This window comes from Giraffa tippelskirchi, chromosome 3 (genome assembly GCF_054371585.1).
Source record: "Giraffa tippelskirchi isolate mGirTip1 chromosome 3, T2T-mGirTip1v1.2.pri, whole genome shotgun sequence".
Classification (NCBI taxonomy): Eukaryota; Metazoa; Chordata; class Mammalia; order Artiodactyla; family Giraffidae; genus Giraffa; species Giraffa tippelskirchi.
The window spans coordinates 44,241,687-44,261,014 of record NC_137277.1 but is presented as its reverse complement, the minus strand read 5'-3'; the positions used below and the strand labels follow the sequence as shown (position 1 = coordinate 44,261,014).

The 19,328-nt window shown below is 37.0% G+C and overlaps 1 protein-coding gene across 3 annotated transcripts in view; it reads right to left on the bottom strand.

Moving 5' to 3' along the window:
* Nucleotides 1-480: 480 nt before the first annotated feature.
* The window catches only part of NF1 (neurofibromin 1), a 238,244-nt gene continuing 219,396 nt past the window's right edge, over nucleotides 481-19,328 (bottom strand). The window contains exons 55-59 of one of the 3 annotated variants that reach the window (XM_081579690.1): nucleotides 17,855-17,997; nucleotides 17,443-17,489; nucleotides 15,975-16,191; nucleotides 4,028-4,144; nucleotides 481-694 (exon numbers count right to left, since the gene is read on the bottom strand). In XM_081579690.1, the coding sequence (XP_081435816.1) occupies nucleotides 591-694; nucleotides 4,028-4,144; nucleotides 15,975-16,191; nucleotides 17,443-17,489; nucleotides 17,855-17,997 (628 nt within the window). In that variant the 3' untranslated portion in view covers nucleotides 481-590. Of the gene's footprint in view, nucleotides 695-3,258; nucleotides 4,145-15,970; nucleotides 16,192-17,442; nucleotides 17,490-17,854; nucleotides 17,998-19,328 lie in introns of those variants that run through there. The other 2 variants (XM_081579691.1, XM_081579692.1) reach the window with 2 other exon arrangements.

Below are 19,328 nucleotides of genomic sequence, written 5' to 3'. Positions count from 1 at the left end.
AGCTTTCGCAACTTGACTGCACTTACCTCATAGTCTGACCTATGAGATTTCTACGCGAATGCCCACTCTTCATCAAACCTAGGATAGAAATACTCAGGTTTAACTGTTTTTATTTTCGGGGGGGGCTTCCCATCTCTTTTTGAAGGCTTCTGTCATGAAAAATTTATACTAAATAGATGTGTAGGCTTTTCTCCTATCAATTTATCTTTATCAGTCTAATTTTCAGACTCAAGGGAAACTTTTTTCTCCCCTGTGCATTTCACCAAAATTATTTTACCTTTAGTTGAGAGAAGTTCTGGAACTAGAAAGGTCTTTCCCATGGGAGGGTAGGGGGTGGTGGTGGTGGTGATTTAAGAACCCAAGACATCCTTAAAAGAAAGGAAATGGCCTTAATGTTTCAAAAGATCAGGGAGGAGTAGGGGGCAAGTAAGAAAAGAGAGCTGATGCATGTGAAGAAATTAAATAACTCCCCACATCTTAGAGCAGATTGAATTTACATTTTACTTAAAAAAAGGGGGAGGAGTACATACACAGGGAGGAGAATGGGATGGGAACAACAGTGAGCTGAAATGGATTTCTACAGTTCTCCCCTACAATGGTGGATTTTGTCTGTTGGGCAGTATTTCTCCTGCTGGCATACAACTGCTTACAATATTAACGAGGCTGTAGACAAGGGAACTGCCAGAGTTTGGGCCTGAACAGAAAAGAGAGGAAGTTATCATATACAATGTAAGTTTACAATACACAGCATTTTCTTTAAATGATGTAACGCAGTCGCAGGAAGAAGTTAACAATACTAACACGAGAATAATCAAATTTTTTGTTTGTTATCCATGTACAGCAACTAACTGCTTTACAAAAAAGCAAAATAATACAATATATCATCACATGTATTTACAGTGTAGTAAATATACTTTTCTGTCAAATTTTACACAAACTATTTACAGGTGAATATACTGCATTAAAAAAAAAACTGTGTGGCTGACACTAAGAGTGAATTTTTGTATAAGTCCATTGCATTACATTGAATAAGACATGCCTCATTATGCCTGGGTTAGGGGTGGGATGTAAAAACAAAACAAAAAACAAACAGAAAAGCCAAAACGAAACTGAGAACCCTAAAACCCACTAAGCAGGGTGGGTTGCGGCTTTCATTCCGTCTCCCCCAGGACATCCCATGGCTGTTCTCCCCGGAGTCCTCAGCCCTGGCCAAGGACCTGCACGGAGGCGGCCCCCAGTAACGAGAGGTGCTGAGTGGATGCAGGAGAGAGCATTGGCATGTCCCCCAAAGCTAGAGAACCAGGTCTCAAGGCTGGCAAAGTAGTGTACACCTCTGGGACAGTGGGAGTGATAAAGCTGGGAGATCATGATAGAAAAATGGCGAGTTAATGTTTTCCTTTTTAAAAAGTCAGGGGAAACATCTACAAACCCAAAACAAATTACTTTATAGAACTTACATCAGATTATGCAGAATAGGCAACCTGCTGTAAACTTCAGAATTTCTTGTGCACGTTAGAAGTATGAGGCCTAAAAAAAGAGTTTCATTTCTCCAGGGGAAGCATATTGGTGAGATTTACCTCATGTTCATTTTAGTTTCTTGGAAAGCTAAATTTTCCTCAAAAGTCAGAAGTTCTTTAAACAAGGTGAACCTTAAACCTTAATAAGTTTTCAAATTTCCAGGATGTACTGGTCAAAAGTATTTCTGCAATTCAAAGAAGGTTCAGTTCTGATTTATGCAACACAGATCATTTCATGAGGTACTTCAAGTGAATTCACTCCCTTCATTACCCTAGAGGGAAGTTAACGAATAAATTTAAGAAATAACATACCCTGGAAAACTTGTTTATGGAAATATCAATATTTTTTAGTGGTAAAAGCTTTGGAAGTTTCTCTGTTTTGATGGGAGAAGCAAAATAGCATAACACTACCCACGGTCATTGAACCAAACCAACCAACAAAGAGGGAAAAACACAGAACCAAAATTATTAAAGGAGCCACGGTGCCCACCCCAGAGGCTCTGGGTTGTGGGAGGACACGGACCTTACCAGCAGCTTGGCATTCTTGGCACCAGGCTGTTAAAGATCTATTTCTAAACTCAGCTCTGGTCTTACTTCCCTATCATCTTAGTTGCTCTATTACAACATTCTATTCTAATGAAGCCTCTACAATAGTTAAAAGTAAAAGTTTAGCTAATTGCACATATCTTCAATATTTTCCACCAATTCAGGGTCAAAATAACTATCAGCACTAAAGTTTGTTTTTTCATTTTGGCAAATGGTTCTTACTTTTCCCAGGACTGTAAACAAATTAAAAAAATTAAATTCTTGTTATTTCTGAATATCAAAAGCAATTTTATTTACATTAACATATTACATTGTTACTGTGTGGATAAATGTGAAATGTGTTATATTATTAAAATCAGAACACTTAAATGTACCATTGTTTATTGATTTAGCTGTGGAATTTAATTTACTGAAATCCACTCATGAAACAGCACTTTAGGAAACTCCCCCTCCCCTAGGTTTCTTTTCCCCTCCCAAAGCCATTACATCTTAACATATAAAGGGAGCCCAGGAATAGGGGGATAATATCTTCTTGTAATAAATATGGTTTAGTCCTAAATTGGAACATCCAGATACTAATAAAGTCACTGAAGTCAAATTATTTTGCATACTGCAGGTACCACAAAGAAATTGGATCTGCATTACTATGGAAATTCCAATGCCATGATAATCCATACCATTCAGCATAGCAGCAACTCTTAAGGTCCCCTATTGTCATAATAATGCAGGTTGACCAGTCTTTTCACAGTGATTAAATGCAATTCTATCATATAGAACCGAAATGTTTTGCAAAAGAGATTCCTGATTTTTTGGAGGGGAGAGGAAAGATTACAAGACATTTAAAATACATCTCATCAAAAAATTTTTTGATAATATACACCATACTCTATGTTTCTGGGAAAAATATTAAACAAAATAAAAGCATCATCTATTCTAATAGTCACGTACCATTCCATTTTGTATGAAGCTAATGCAACCATCTACGAAATTACCTTCTAGGAACAATTTTCGACACTTTGTTCACTGATTACCCTGCTTGGAATTATTTAGGAAAGAAGAGGAGGAGGGGAAAAATGTATAATTACTATACTTAGTATAGTTTTGGCTTACAAAAACAAAAAAATGACTTTTAGCATATTTAAAGATTAAAAGATAATCAACCGGAGAAAAACATAAACTAGTTTGGATGACTGAGTTTGGATAAAGCCTCAGAACTCATCTCTTTAATTCAGTAATGTTAAGATATATGTGGTTATGTTTATTTCCTGTAATTATTGCTAATACTCAAGTGTTAGTATTTCTTAAGAATCCACTACAAAATTCTAAATCCCTCCCCCCTCCCCCCCACCCCAGAGTACCTTGCCTGTGGCTTTATGGTGTGAAGTCACTGAGGCTTGACCTCTATGGTTCTTCAGTTTTGTAAGGTAAAAAAAAGTCCACAGCTAAAAGTCAGATTAAACATACTGGGGTTATAATATTATTTCTCCCATAAACGTCTATCTTGAAAGTGTGTAAATAAGACTAACACTTTACTTTGTATGTTGAAAAAGGGGAAAACATAGAAGGCAGAGCTCTGTGCAAATGGCTTTCATAGCTGGCCAGTAGTAGCAGTGTTCAAGAATTCATCCTCTCTCACAATTGGGATGTTCTCAGTTCAAGTGTCCTGACTGCCCACTCTCTTTGCAGCTGTTCTGAACACTTGCTTAAACCAGACACACCGAAAGTAAAAACAAAAAACAAAAAACAAAAAAAAACGTTAAAGAAAAAAGCAGCATTAAATTTAGGCAATGCTTCCAAGAGTTGATCATCTGGCAACATGGCAGACTGGATGGGCTCGTTAGAAAACATGAAGTGCAGCATCACAGCACGGTGGTGAGGGGTCACTAGTGAAGAGCCCGTGTCAGTTAAGTCTGTTTGAAAAAGGAAAGAAAGAAAGCTTCACACGATCTTCTTAATGCTATTACGTTTGAAACTGCCAGCACTTCTCTGCTTCTGCACCTGGCTTGCGGATCCATGGCGAGTTCGTCCACTGTTACAGTGCCCAGTGGTGGGGGAGAGTTCAACGTTCTCCTTGTCGATTCCTGGAGAGAAACAAAGCAGCCAGTTACCCACCTTCTCCTCTGGTGTTAAGCTCCAGGATTGAATCTCACAATTTGTAAATGAGATACAACCTGGTCTATTGTTTTTGCATTCATTTTAACAGTCAACTGCTAGAGTGTTTACAAAGATCTTGAGGTTTACACACCTCACACTTTGTTAAGCAAAACTGGCTACCACAGCAGAAAAATAGCATAAGGGGGAAAAAACAAAACAAAAAACAGAGAAGTTGCAAGGAAAAGCCAGAGGCAGGCAGGCTTGAGCTGAATGAAAGAAAGGCTAGCAGTCACCAGACTAGAACACCTTCCTCCAAATCATACCAGAAGTTTCCAGCAGAAGGCCATGTAGCCTTACCAGTTGTTTATACACAGGATATAATCTGTAATTGCAAAAGCTACAGAAATGCGCCATTTCAAAGAAAGGGAGATGCTTTTTCTTCTCAAAATCATAGTGCCTACCCCAAAGGAATTCAAATATTTACTGAGAAAATAATATATCCCAAAGGTCATACAGCAGAATTTTTGCTTTGATCTTTTCAACTCTGCCAAGTCATTTTTTGTTCTACATCTTAACAGTTGCTATTTACTTCTTTCATGGAGATTAAACCTCCCAAAACAGGGCCCTATAATGTATTTTATAAATGATCTGATTAGTAACCTCATAAAGTGACAAGAAGCAAAAAACAGGGTATTTTTTTACTCATCAGATTAGTAAAGATTACAGATTAGGCAGGTCACAGGATAGTGGCTACCTCTGGGGAAGGAGTGACTGGAAGAGGGCATGAGGATGGTTTCTTATGGGTGCTGGTTAAGTTCTGTTTCTTGATCTGGATGCTGGATTTTTAAGTATGTTTACTTCTTAAAAGTTCATTAGGTTGTAAATTTATAATCTGTGTGCTTTTCTGTTATACTTTAATAAAATTTACTAAACTAATTAGACCGATTATACCCACCTTTGGCATAACTACTGGTGGCAAAGCAAAAAGTATTTTAGTCCTTTGTAGCAAAACTTAAGCCATTTGTAGCAAAATGTAACAAAATGTAGCAAATGATTGATATTTACTAATATAGAAAAATGGCCATAATTTAGGAGTAGGGGGAAAAGAAATCCACATACAGGAAGAAAAAAAAAGGCTGGGAAAACATCTGCCAAAATATATTATTACTGGATGGTATGATTTCAGGTAATTTTTAATTTATTCTTTTTATTATTTTGGCTGTACCACGTGACTTTTGGAACTTTAGTTCCTCGAACCCACGTCCCTTGCAATGGAAGTGGGGAGTCCTAACCACTGGAACGCCAGGGAATTCCCTACTTTATTCTTATCTGTACCATCTGAATCTTAAAATAAAGAGTAAATTTGAAAATGGAAAATCTTCTATTTTTGGACAAAAAATAGTACTTCAAGTCAAAAAGTATTTATGTAACTGAAAATATACAAAGATCCATACATCTGTCTGTTGGCTCATGAACAGAAAATGACTCTGTGATGACCTCCTTCTAGGAGTCACAGATCCTTCATTTGGAGTCAGCCTTGAATTCCACTCAGAGTATGAGGCATCTACAGGCACCTGGTCTGATTTACACAGACTCCCTAGAGGGTTGCTGTCTTAGTTTATCAAAGGAACATGGCACATGGAAAAGTGCACTGGGCTGGGAGTGTGAGTGCAGCATTAAAAATATCAGCAACACCTCTCTGGGAGCCAAGGGCAGTGAACCTGCATTGAATCTGTTCTAATCTAATCCTATGGGTAGAAAGATAAATGGAAGAAAATACACCGTGATGTTCAAAGAACTTTTCTCTGGGTAACAGAATTCTGGATAATTTTTATTCTCTTCTGTATATTTATCTGAATCTTCTCCAGAGCTATTTAGAAAAGAAATAACAAAATTGAAAGACGACTGCTTATCATCTTTTGAACGCACCTTGCACTCTGTGATGTGTGTGCAGCTCTTTCAATTGCCTTAGTGATCTCTACAAGATAAAGGGCAACCCGCATTTTTTTTCTCATTTCTGTTTCTTTCATGATGCATTCTCCCTGCTTTTATATGGCATTTATATTTTGTCTATATTGTCACAACTTCTGTATATGTCATATTTTCTCTACTAGAATAAAAGCACCTAGAAGGGCAAAGATAATTTATTACTCATTTTTGTTTTTCTCTAAGATCTAGTTGATGTCTTTTCCAGCAAACATTGGTTGAACAGAATGTTTCCATTTTTAAATGTGATGGCTGGGGACTTCCCTGGTGGTCCAGTGGTTAAGACTCCATGCTCCTCATGCAGGGGGCCTGCGTTCAATCCTTGGTCAGGGAGCTAGATCCCACATGCCACAATCAGAACCCAGCATAGCCAAATAATAAAAAAAAAAAAATGTGATGGCTGCAATTGGGGAGAGTCAAAAAGCATCAACCCCTCTGATCGTCAGTGTGGCTGCACCATATTTTTACTGGAAAAGACAATACTGTTTTCAGCTTCTTCTGTCTGAAAGGATCGTGAACTTGTCTGTGTATTTGACCTTCCCTTTCCTCAAATCTGCATGTGGCCTATAAGTTCAAGTCCAATAGTTCCTTATCTGGGGTTATTTCCTTAATAGGCAATAAGATTCAGGCAAAACTGGAACTTTCAAGATAGGAGTCTGAAACAATCAGGAGATGGTCATCAGGAGGGACACAGTGTCAACCACCAGAGAGCTGGTGGCCCTCTGCCAGCAATCTTCCACCCTGGGGCCCTTTCTTGTGTGACCACCTTTGGTGAAGCCACACCCCTGGCTAGACTATGGCTCTTTCTGGGGGTGGGGATTGGGGGAGCAGTCATCACACTGCAAGGAGGCAAAGCTTCCATCTGAGGACAAGGGCCTGTTCAGTTTAATTCTTAAGAATTAAAGTTATATAAATTATAATCAGAGTAAGTCACTAGGGTGAAGGTTTCTTCAAAGATATACTAAGAATATTTCATTTCCTATTTTGTTAAGCAAATAACCTTCAGACCTCTAAATAAAATTTTAAATGTTAAGGGTAAGAACAAGCAATAAAGTTTTATACCTACTGTGATCTCAACTACATAAAGAAGAGAAATTAGAAGGAGAGGCACTGAAATGTTAATAAACAGTGATTATCTTAGAGTGATGGGATTATAGGTGACTTTTTTCTTCTATTTTGCTGAATTGTCTAATTTTTTCCCTTTACGCAGGTATGTTCCTTTTAATTAAAAAAAATTTTAATAAGACTTAGGACTGTCACTTCTAACCCAAAGTTTCAATGCAATGTGAGAGGTGGATGTCCCGTTTTTACTCTCAAATTCAATTTGCATCTCAATTCATTTCGTGTTTTTGTGTGCGTGTTTTCTTCCTACTGAGTGACCCAACCCTACAAGTCACACACAGGTAAATGTGGCATTATGGTGATTCCTAAGTTCGATTTCACAGCAAAAATGTTTTATTTTAAGGATCAAAGGAGAAGCTGACATAAAAATCTTGGAGGCTTTTTAAAAATCAATTTTAAAAAGCATTATATTTATATCAAAAATAGCATCTTGAAAAAAGCCAAGTTAGTATGAAACAGAATGATCCTAGTATCCTGGTTTCTAAGCTTAATTCTCACTTTTGAGAATTTTGGCAGCATTCTTCTTTTCAAACCTCTTAAATTAAAACTAGAAACCTTTCTAGAAGCTAGTGAAGGATTTGGTCTTGATATTCTATAGGAAAAACTCTCAGATTATCAGCCCAATTGCCTAAATGGAGACAGATCCACTCTGGTTTGGTACACACGACATTTTATATTAGTGAGTAGATCTTGGTCCTGCACTCCCACTCATCAAAGCCTCTCAGAGGCTTTGTATCCTGGTCTCTTATGCTCCTAAGCACTGGCCTTCCCTTCGACTCTCAGTGGGGACAAAAGCAGAAATCCATGAAGCAACAAACTTGGAGGCCACCACTCAGGTGAAACAAAAGGTTAAAAACCCTGTAGTCTTGACTTACTAATTTAAATTCCCTTAGATATGCTGTTCTTAAACATGCAGCCAGTTACAAACATGCATGGCAGAAGAAACTGAAAATTTTTCACAGCAGTCTATTAATAAGCACTGTGCTTCAATGAACTGTAGTGGTTTCAGGTAAAGATGAAATCCTAAGTAAAAGGTGTTATTGGCCAAAATTCACTGAATTGAGTAAGTGGGAAAACAATCATTACACTATAGTTAAATAACATATATCCATTATGTATCTACCTCCTCTGCTCAAACATGAGTTCCTTGAAGGCAGGTATCAGGGTTTACTTTGACAACTAGGGATATAGTTCCGTCCTAACAAATAATAAATACTTAAAGTCACCTATTTTTTAAACACAAAAATGATCTCTCAAACTGGAATCTAATATTTTCATGAAAAAAATAAAAGGATCAAATCCTTTTTAGTTCTTGAGAAACTGAGGAGAAAATGAAAAACTTAATAATAATCCAAATCTCCTGCCACCTGCACAGGGCTCTAGTAAGGTCCTTGAATTTGCACTGCTTAGTTTATCACATGTATCTTATGGCAAACCTGTCAGAAAATTCTTATTCCATCTATGAGAAGGCAAAGGTGTCAGAGGGCTCATTTGTTACATATATAATGAGGCATATCAGAAGACCCAGGGTCCCGTCTGTCTGGATGAGAACTCTTATTTTGTTTCAGTTCTTAATCTGGCAATTAAAATTAACAGTAGATGTGCCTATTTCAAAGGATTGTTAGAAGAATCAGATAAGCTAGGTGAAGATTTTTTGCACATAATTACTACACAAATTAAGATGCTCCTAATAACTGGGCAAAAAAAAGTGAAGTACTGAAAGCAGTTTTACAACAAATGCATAGGACTTGAATTTTATACTGGAATTTTTTACTGAAGCTCATGTAAATAAGCAAGAAATACCATTAAGTATTCCTAGAAAAGATAACTATAGCTTATTCTTGTGTGTGTGCTGTGCTCAGTCGCTTCAGTGTTGCCTGACTCTTTGAGACCCTACAGACTGTAGTTCTCTAGGCTCCCCAGTCCATGCGATTTTCCAAGCAAGAATACTGAAGTGGGTTGCCATGCTCTCCTCCAGGGAATCTTCCCAATCCAGGGATTGAACCTCCATCTCTTATGTCTCCTGCATTGGCAGGGGAGTTCTTCACCACTAGCGCCACTAGTAAATACATTGATGGAGATGTGTTAATTATATATTTAGAATTATTAATCTTTTGAGCTAGATATACAAAAGATTAACTATAGGAACTTTAAAAATATTTGTAATGGATTTTCATCAATTGCTGACACCTCTTTTTCTATACAGGTCTAATCTTTCTGTATATTAATTACTGAAGAGTAAAAGAAAGAAAAGGTATCTTTTATAAATGAGACACAACTGCATCACACTTTTTTCTTCTTAGTCCTTTGAGCCAACTAAGGACCACATTCCTTCCTTTTTTTAGCACAGGTGATTAAAAAAGACAGCCAGCCTTAACTTCTAAGGAAACGCTGGGGTTGGCTTCATATTTAGGGAAAATAAATACTTCCTAAGCTAAAAATTCTTCCCCACACCACATAACCTCCTTGCTACAGTAACTCTCCCTGGAGTTTCCTGTTAACCTGCTTGTGTTAGTTCAGGGCTGGGACAGCATCTTCAGTGTTCAGGGGGAACCTGGGCAGCTCTTCCACCAAGACAAGTCCTGGCCCTGCAGTGCCGGAAGCATTCAGACCTTACAGGAATGGCCATATAAGTCCTTTATGTGCCTAAGCCAGACTCTGCTTACAGGGATTGGTGAATGAAGTCTCATGCCATGTGCCCGGGATGAGCGCAGGGTAAGCAGTAATTCGTGCAAAGATGACAAAAGTAAAGAATACCTTGATGAGGGAACAGCTGCATGAAAACTGCTGATTTAGAGCAAGGCAGAGAAGCTTCACAGATACAGAATGGAAGAGAAAACAAAAGTGAGTGATGTTCATAAGATTTTTAAAGGGTGAAATATGATTAGATACTGGATAATTATTAATTTTCTTGGTTTTTCAGGAGGATTCTAGTTTTAATTATTGAACTAATTTCCTAAATATTACCAGCTCTAAATATTAATAAATGGTAGAACTTACAATTTTACAGATAGATGTGTTTTTACCACCCTTATTAGAAGTAAGGATTTTAGTGTAAATCAAGAACTACATTAAAAAATGAAGTCGGAAATTTGCAGAAATTACACCAACCAGTTGCTCAGTTTAAAATGGTTTTTCTCCCTTAAATAGAAGGTGATAACAAAGAAAAAGAAAAATAAATCAGGAATATATCAAATAAAGGGTCTGTGCTACCATAAGCAGTTTCATAAAACATTAAAAAAAAATGGCTTTGGAGACTTTAAGTAGTCTCATGTCTCTTATGTTTCTTCTAAGAGGGAGACACATTAAACCTGGTAAACACAGCAGAAGTATGACTAAGTCTACTCTTTGCAGAAATGGTTTTGATGAACTGACCCCCTTTGCACACAGCTGTCAGCACTACTGGGGGATTGAAGTCCTTAGAATTCCTAGCTGATCCACCCAGCTTCCTAGGAAGGAGGTCTACCTTCCAGAACCAAATCGACTGAATAACTAACTGACAGTCTTGGACACAGACCCAAAACGAAATGAAAGAAGTGAATTTAAAATAAAGTTCCACTAACTAGGTCTTTGCTCTAAAAATATTCATGCTCTAATACTAACCGTAAAACAAGCTGATCAAAGAAAAAAATTAAGATTTTTTTTTTCAAGTGAAAAAAATATTTAAAATAGATCATAGGTTTATTTTTGCCAAAAAATGTAATATACATCTCACATATTTTTGAGGTAGAAAATATATTATTAAACTTTAGCCATAATTATCACCTGATTTTTCCAAACAGATGTCCCTTTGAATGATCAGAATACTTCATAGTTATAAGGTAAAATATAAGTACAAAAGGTCCCCAAAGAGGTTAAAACAGCACACTGGGCGTGCCCTGCCGTCTTACTGTTCTGAAATCTATCTGAGGGCAGGTCTCACGTCTCATTAGTGCCCCCAGCTCCCCCGGTTTAACAGAGTCCCTTGCATGTGCTAAACAATGAACATCTGTGATAATTCAAGACAAAATCTGGATTTGGGGTTATTTTCTACAGAGTATTGTAGTATTAATCTTGTACTTAAATATCAAAGAACTTGTGTACCCGAAGGACTTGGTAAACATGCCTCGGAAGGAAGTAACAACTTCAGCTGAAACTGAATACTGAGATCCACAGGCAAAAACTGCCAAGTCTCTGGGGAACAGGGTCTCTGTCATCTTTAAATGTTCTGGAGTACCTACTGAATACCTACAATATAGGAATTTGAGTGTTTACTGAATTAAATTACAGTGTGAAAAATATTAGGAGGTCTCAGTAGAGTATAAATTAAATTTTAATATACTGTGCTGCTGCTGCTGCTAAGTCGCTTCAGTCGTGCCCGACTCTGTGCGACCCCATAGACGGCAGCCCACCAGGCTCCGCTGTCCCTGGGATTCTCCAGGCAAGAACACTGGAGTGGGTTGCCATTTCCTTCTCCAATGCATGAAAGTGAAAAGTGAAAGTGAAGTCGCTCAGTTGTGTCCAACTCTTTAGCGACCTCATGGACTGCAGCCCACCAGGCTCCTCCATCCATGGGATTTTCCAGGCAAGAGTACTGGAGTGGGGTGCCATTGCCTTCTCCATAACATACTGTAGATGCATCTATTTAGTTTCTTGTTAATGAATACTATCATCCAGCAACTATTGCTTGTGTGCTCAGTTGTATCCAACTCTGCGGGCCCATGGACTGCAGCCCACCAAATCCATATAATGCCATCTGGATATTTATTTCTAGTATACTTGCTCTTTAACATCTGAAGAGGATACAGGAAGACTGTATTTGAAATGCATACTTAAATGGTTATAAAGCACTCATAACATGGTTTTAAAAAGGCATCTTTGGTTACCCTGTTAGAGAGCCACTTATGGCTTTCTTAAGCAAAAGAAAGTCCCATATACAGCATTTTTAGTAGATATGCTTTAATTTTCTAGCTCTAATCCTGGTTCTTCAATTCATGTCCAGCTCAGCTACACTAGACCAAAGAATGGATCACAATATCAAATTTGAAATATTCTTATTTATCAAAGAGTAAATGTGATAGATTCTCTTCAAGGCTCTGGTAATGGCATGTGGGAAAATCTGAAGAGACAAAGTTCTATGTTTATTTGGCTAAAAGGGCCACAGTTAACACAGTTTCATATGCAACGAACTCTGAGTACACTCCACTGGCTCCATGGATACCAAATTCAATTTCTGTGAAGAGTGGAGTCAGAAGACAGTCATTTATGTATTTTCACATATAAAAATAGAAAACTTATAAAACAATCCTCCTTGTGTTAAGGGGACAGACAAATGGCCTATGATTATCTGTCAAGAAGAATGTATTTTCAGAGATGCTGGCTTTACGTAAATGACTGCCACTTCCTCAGAAGCTGGTGACCTACTGAATTAACACCAAAATTTTTACTTAAATAAGGTTTAATGCTTGATGGGGAAGGCCAGGGAGTTCATGAATTTCTTATGTCGCTAATTTGATGGCAGAGAATATTGGAGACCAAAAGCAGATACAGCTTAGTGGTCAATCCTGCTAAGTACCAAAGATCCAGAAAGCAAAGTCTTAAACTGACGGAAAGTTTGAAGCAAAGTTTGAGCTGTATGCAGATCAGCATCTTTTGCTTTTTGACATAAAGCAACAGAGCTTACACCTGCTTAAAATTCAGTAGACCAGTGTAGGTTGATGTTGGGTAATTAACGGCAAGTAACATTCATGGTCCATTTCAGGGAGTGACACAGGGCTTCTTTAAACACTTCTGCTTAGCACACAGCTGATGAAAGTGGAGACAGGGATATATTCTGGTTTCTATACAGCTAAATACCAAAGTTGAAATGTTGGAGTGAGTTGTGAATCTGGATTAGATTCATTACTTCTTTTAGCCCTTTGATATCAGCAAACTCGGTTCCACAAAGAATTGAGGAGACAGGGATATAAGATTACAAGAACCTAAAGATATAAAACAGCATGCCTAGTTAGAAAGTATAAACTCTTATAAGAGGTATTACCTAAGTACAAATGAAAAAAACAATAATTAGGCAGATAGATAAATCAGGATCCTTTCATGGAGATAAATCCACAATTTAGAGATACAAATGGGCTTCATCAAAGAGTAAAGTGACTATTGAAAAGATAAACTCTTTCTCTAATAAAATGTAGTAAAATAATCTGGCAAACCAAAGGACATACAATTTACAATTTAGAGACAGAAAATGCTGAACACCATTATTCTAAAGAATTAATTCTATCACTTTTAAACTTCAGTTTCATTTCAGAATAGTCAGAGGTTTTCAGGGTTTTATAATCCATTCAAGTAGCCATCTTTGGAGAGCTACTGGAGGTGACACTGTAGGTTTAAAACTGTAACCAAAACCACATACGCTATTCTTTGATTTTTCTAGACAATTCTAAATAAAAGATTGCAGAATAGGACTATTTTTCTAAGAAAATGATATGGTTAATGTCCAATCAACACAGGACATGAACAGTTTATCAGTTACCAGAATGTGTGCTGGTATCTTTATTTTAATCTAATTATTTTATTGTCTCTATCAGAGGGTAAAAATAGGCAGAAATATCCCTGGTAGTCTGGATTAAAAAAACAAAAGTCAATATAAAAACAACTAATCATTCTGACAGCTTTAACATCTCTTTAGTAGTGCAAGAAGCAAAAGGTTGGTCAAAATGAACCAAACTTGAAAAAAAACAAGAGGATCAATACAGGCAGAGGCTACAGATTTTCTAATCGTGATCAACTTCAGTGGTTGACTAACCCAAACGATAGAGAGCTCTACAGAAGAAAAGGTGTGCTGGACTTAGGTAAGGCAGATAGAAATAATGAGACAGACATAAATATATGAAAGAAAAAGGGAAAAGCAAGGAAAGGGAAGGAAGAAAGATGGCAGATATGGAAGGCAATGAATGTGGTAGAAAGAGCACTGGCCTTGGTTCTAGATAAGACTATGTGATAAAGCAACTCACTTGGCTCTTCTAAGCCCAGTCTCCCCTTCATATAGGACATTGTGAGCTCAGAACTAAATTACCTCTGTAATACCCTCTAGCTTCAAAGAGCTAAGATTTTATCATGGGGGGCTGGGTGGGAGAGGGTGGTGAGGAGGGAAAGAGTGAAGTCACTGCAGTATCTACAAGACAGTAAAGTTTTGCCCTGGCTTTAACAGTTGAAATGCTGATAATGGGGCAAGATCCTATGCACACTCTAGTGTGTAAAAATCACCTGACTGTTTGTTAAAATGCTCGCTTGGCCCCCACTCTTGGAGTTTCTTGTGCAGGAGGTCTGGAGTGGGATTCCAGCAACCACATTTCAACAAGGTCCTAAATGACACTGAGGCTGCTGGTCTGGGACCACACTTGGAGAAACATGTCCTAGGGAGTAGGTAACAGAGGTCAAATTAACATGGTTATAGAGGGGAAAAGTTGGCATGATTTCTCTTATATTTTGAGGGGAGGGGAACCTAACTAGCTGCAGTAAGGTGACTGATAAGTAAGTGCTAGATCAAATAATTTGTTTCCTCTGCTGACCAAGGCTTAACAGATCATAGATGAATATAGTTGTTTAATATAATGGTTTATAATATGTATGAACTGGGCACTAGATTTGCCAAGTTCTTTAGAACCTTCAAAACTATGTATGTCTAAATATTCAGGCAAAACCAGGATTATAAACTGGAAATTCTATTTATGGATCTTGAACAATATAAAGTAGTTATAATACATTACTCGGCTTTTTAAAAGAAAATCCACTTAACACTTAACTACATCTAATAACTTTTCCTTATAGCATGAAGTGTTTCATAAGTAAACTTTTCAGATAATGGAAACTTAAAACACAAAATCTTTTTAATTTTAACCACTTTAGAAAGATATCTTTCTGAGTATAAACATGACCACAACGGAAGACTTCCTTCATTATTACTGTCATTATACCATACACAATGGTGTCAGTTCTGTAATGAATTGAGTAACACCTCCAGGGTTGACCGGAGTCATAAGAAATCATCTGCTTTGACACTGAATGAGCCCAGAGTTCTGTACATTTGCTGTTTCTGCCATCTTGCTTATCTTAGCCCCACTCGAGCTATTAGCTGTTTCTCAATGTATCCACTTGTTAGTTGCATATTGAATTGGTGTACTTTCCACACTTGGACCTAAGAGTGACTTCAGAGTAAGGAATATGCTTATGGGCTTTAAGATGTTTTGTTCTTGGTGTAGCTTTTTTGTCTGGTTGCTTGTTTACTCCTAGATTTTCAGGTTGTTGCTGGCAGTAGGGAATAGGGACACTACTATACTTTCCGGATTTTTTGGATCCAGTAGGCTGAATCAGAGACACAGAAACACTAGGGCAAGATTAGTATATCTAGTAAGGGAATTATAATTCTGTTCACTTACAGGGATTACCTGTTTCTGAGGTTACTTTTCCTGCCTAAACTCTTCAAAATGTTTCAACCTTGGATCACTGTGTAAACACTCTATAAACATGTCACTATTTTTGTTGAACTCTTTGAAAGTAGAAAGCTTTACAAAAACCAAAATTCAAATCAGCTACAAGATAAAGAAGAAATGTAAGATGAATTTCATGATAAAAAGGAGCAAAATCTGCTGTAAACTGATAACAAGGGAATTCCTAACGTTGTATAGTAATATTATTGCTCAAATTTATATAAAGAGTACATTTACTGACCTGGGGAATGCTGGGAAGTTGCAAGTGAGGTCATGGAATTAGAAAGGTTAAGGTTAGCAGTAATACTAAGCTGGCTCTGCACTGCAGGAGGATAAGGAGATGTGGGTGTCAGGAGGGACTCCTCACTGGTTTCTTCATCAATTCCAGGCAAATACGTGTCAATCAAGGCATCAAGAAACTTAACAATAAGCTCAGCATAGTCTGGGATTTGTGTTTGCTGTAATGGAAAATACGAAATTATTTTAGCTCTGTTCTTTCTTATTTTTTCTAAATCCCCTTTGAAGCCAAAAAAGAGTAATTCAATTTTTATTTTGGGCTTAATTTACTATTTTTCTTCTTACATACTACAGATCATTAAAAAAGGCAGGGGGAGGGATGAAATAATATTTATAGACTACCATGGGACTTACAACTGGGAATTTTATTCAGCTTACACTTACGGCTTCCAGATGGACCCGCAATTACTGGAGGCCAGTGTAGACAAAGACTGAATTAATCCTGAGACAATCCAATTATCAGGAATGATGTCTAGACTATTTTCCAAAACAGGGAGAATGAGCAGAGCATCATTCCAGCTGCCATTTAGAGATTCAACTAACTAAACACTCTGAAGAGAATGGAGGGTTGCTGGCAATCAAACCACACAAGTTTCTGCATGACACACTTATTTCTGTGACTTCAGGCCCATTTTGTAAATAATAGCCTTTGCATATCAAGAGACATTCAGTAATAATTAAATAAAATAAAACTAAACACTCAATTTTTAAAACAAACTTTACAGTATTTACATTGCTTTAGCACCCCTATCTCTAGAACACTGCACTAGGGGAAGAAATAGAAGTCCTGCCTTCAAGGAACCTCAATGAATTTGGAGAGAGAGCATATACAGAGAGAATCATTAAAAACATATTTATGCCACACTATATCAACTAATGCCAATCAAAGAACAAGCTGAATGGACCACATGAGGATATTTTCAGGGAAGAGTGAATCTAATGCAACAGCTTGGGAGGAAAAAAATGTTTTCACGAGGTAAATTTTTTTTCATTATGTAATTTTAAAAACCGGTTTAATTGACATATAACATTGTATTAATTTCAGGTCATGAGGTAGATTTCAGCCATATGTAATGCTCTGTCCTAATCATAAGATACCTAAGTGTGTGCCTTAAGGTCATCAATTACATGAGGGACTGAGGGCAGAAAAGTTTACAGAGGTTTATTATACCTTTCTGAAAAGAAAACCACAAATTTAGTTGATTTTTTTTTTTTTTGTAAAAGCTAGTATATAAACATATTAAAGGTACTGCCTCTTGGAAAGAATCTTGAGGCAGAAAACTTTTAATAAAAATAACATATGTGTTTGTGTGAATCATTCTGTTTTTCAGCACATTGTGTGTTCTTAAAACAGGTATACTTTTATAAATAAAATTTTCATTTTGTCAGTTGAGAAAAATATATTTTCTTACCTTTGAAAAGGGTCCTGCAAACCTCCATAAGCCATTAAAACCAAAACCTGCAACAAATCAAATGTTAGTCTTATAACAAGCATGATACTCTTTTAATCTTAATAGAAATTAAATAATTTATATAGCTGATGATATATAAAACCTACATGTACAGTAAAATCATTTTTTTTAGGATGAGTATCAAAGTAGACTAAAACTCACTGAAAGTACACTCAGTATAAAAACATACTTTAGTTAAAAAGTTGTCAACCAGTTATCATACTGAACACAACATTAAGAGAGTAAGAAAATGGCACATTAGAGAGCTATGAGCAAGCCTATTCCTCATAAGAAATTCTTCAGCTAGTATATTCTTTAGCAGCACGCCTGTGTCAAGTTCATCAACAATCCTCCTCCTGATACATTTATTTACTTTGCAGGTAAGATGTTTGGTACTGTGGTGGGGATTCTTCATGGTACACCACACTTTGCACAATTCCATGGATCGGATTTAACAAATTTGGATCTTGGCACAATGACAACAGGGTGTTGATCTTAGAGTCCAACAAATTGTGCCTAAAAAAAAAGTCAACAGAGGAACATCTTAAAGGAAAATTAAATGAAAATACATATGGAAAACATATATTCTTTCCTAGAACAACGTGATAAAAATGAAGGGTGATGAGTGCTTTTTTACTTCCTGGTGCTTTTCCAAATTTTCTAATATGAAGGTATTTGCTTTTCTGTTTTTTTTTTTGTTCTGTGTTTATAGTCATCAGGAAAAATATGGTAAAAGCAACCAATTAGTAATGTCACATAACCATGCTTAACTATACATGCTGACTGTTTGCTCAAGACAAGGCTGGCTACTATCAGCCACTCAGCATGCTTTAGGACCATCTCTTCCTGCTGATTACTGATATGTACCCAAGCGTTAAAACTAAATTTAGTATTAGTCAATGTTAATAAATGCTGAATCAGATCAAATAAGGAAAACAAAATTAGCTCGGAGGGGGTGGAATATATGATCCAATTCAAACTTACAAGGAAATTGACTATTTCTAACCCAGCTACACTCCATTAATAAAAATAACCAAGGGCCAAGTACATAAAACTCTGAAATTTATAAATAAGATTAAACAAAAAGAAAGGCTTCTCAGGTGGCTCAGTGGTAAAGAATCTGCCTGTCAATGCAGGAGATTCAAGAGACATGGTTTGATCCCTGGGTCGGGAAGATTCCCTGGAGAGAGAAATGGCAATCCAGTCCACTTGCCTAGAAAATTCCATGGATAGAGGAGCTTGGCGGGTTACAATCTATGGGGTGGCAAAAGAGTTGGACATGACTGAACACGTATGTGCACACATGCAGGGAACTAGATTCCACATTCTGCAACTAAAAGATTCTGTGTGCTGCAACTAAGACCAGACACAGCCAAATAAATATATAAAAATAAATAAAAAACAAAAATAAGGAAATAATGACACTACACAGAAGGCCTACATTAGGAATGGTGGTGGTGGTTTAGTTGCTAAGTCGTGTCCGACTCCTGTGACCCCATGGGCTGTAGCCCACCAGGCTCCTCTGTCCATGGGATTCTCCAAGTAAGAGAATTCTGCCATTTCCTTCTCCAAGGGATCCCAAATTTCTTTGGGTTATTTAGATTTGAACACTTTGAGGCTAATATGATTTCATCCCTTAAGAGAGAATAAAATTCATCTCCCAAATAAGAGGTCAATTTTGCTTTCACTCAACTGTGGATTAAAAAGAAAAGCTCGACTGAAAAAGAAACCATAACAGGTATGCTAATTTAAACACATTAGTAACAATCTAACAGTTTCCTCCTAAGTGAGGAAATAAATGATGCTCATCACAATGAACAATGTATGGAAACAACAAGATAAAAAAA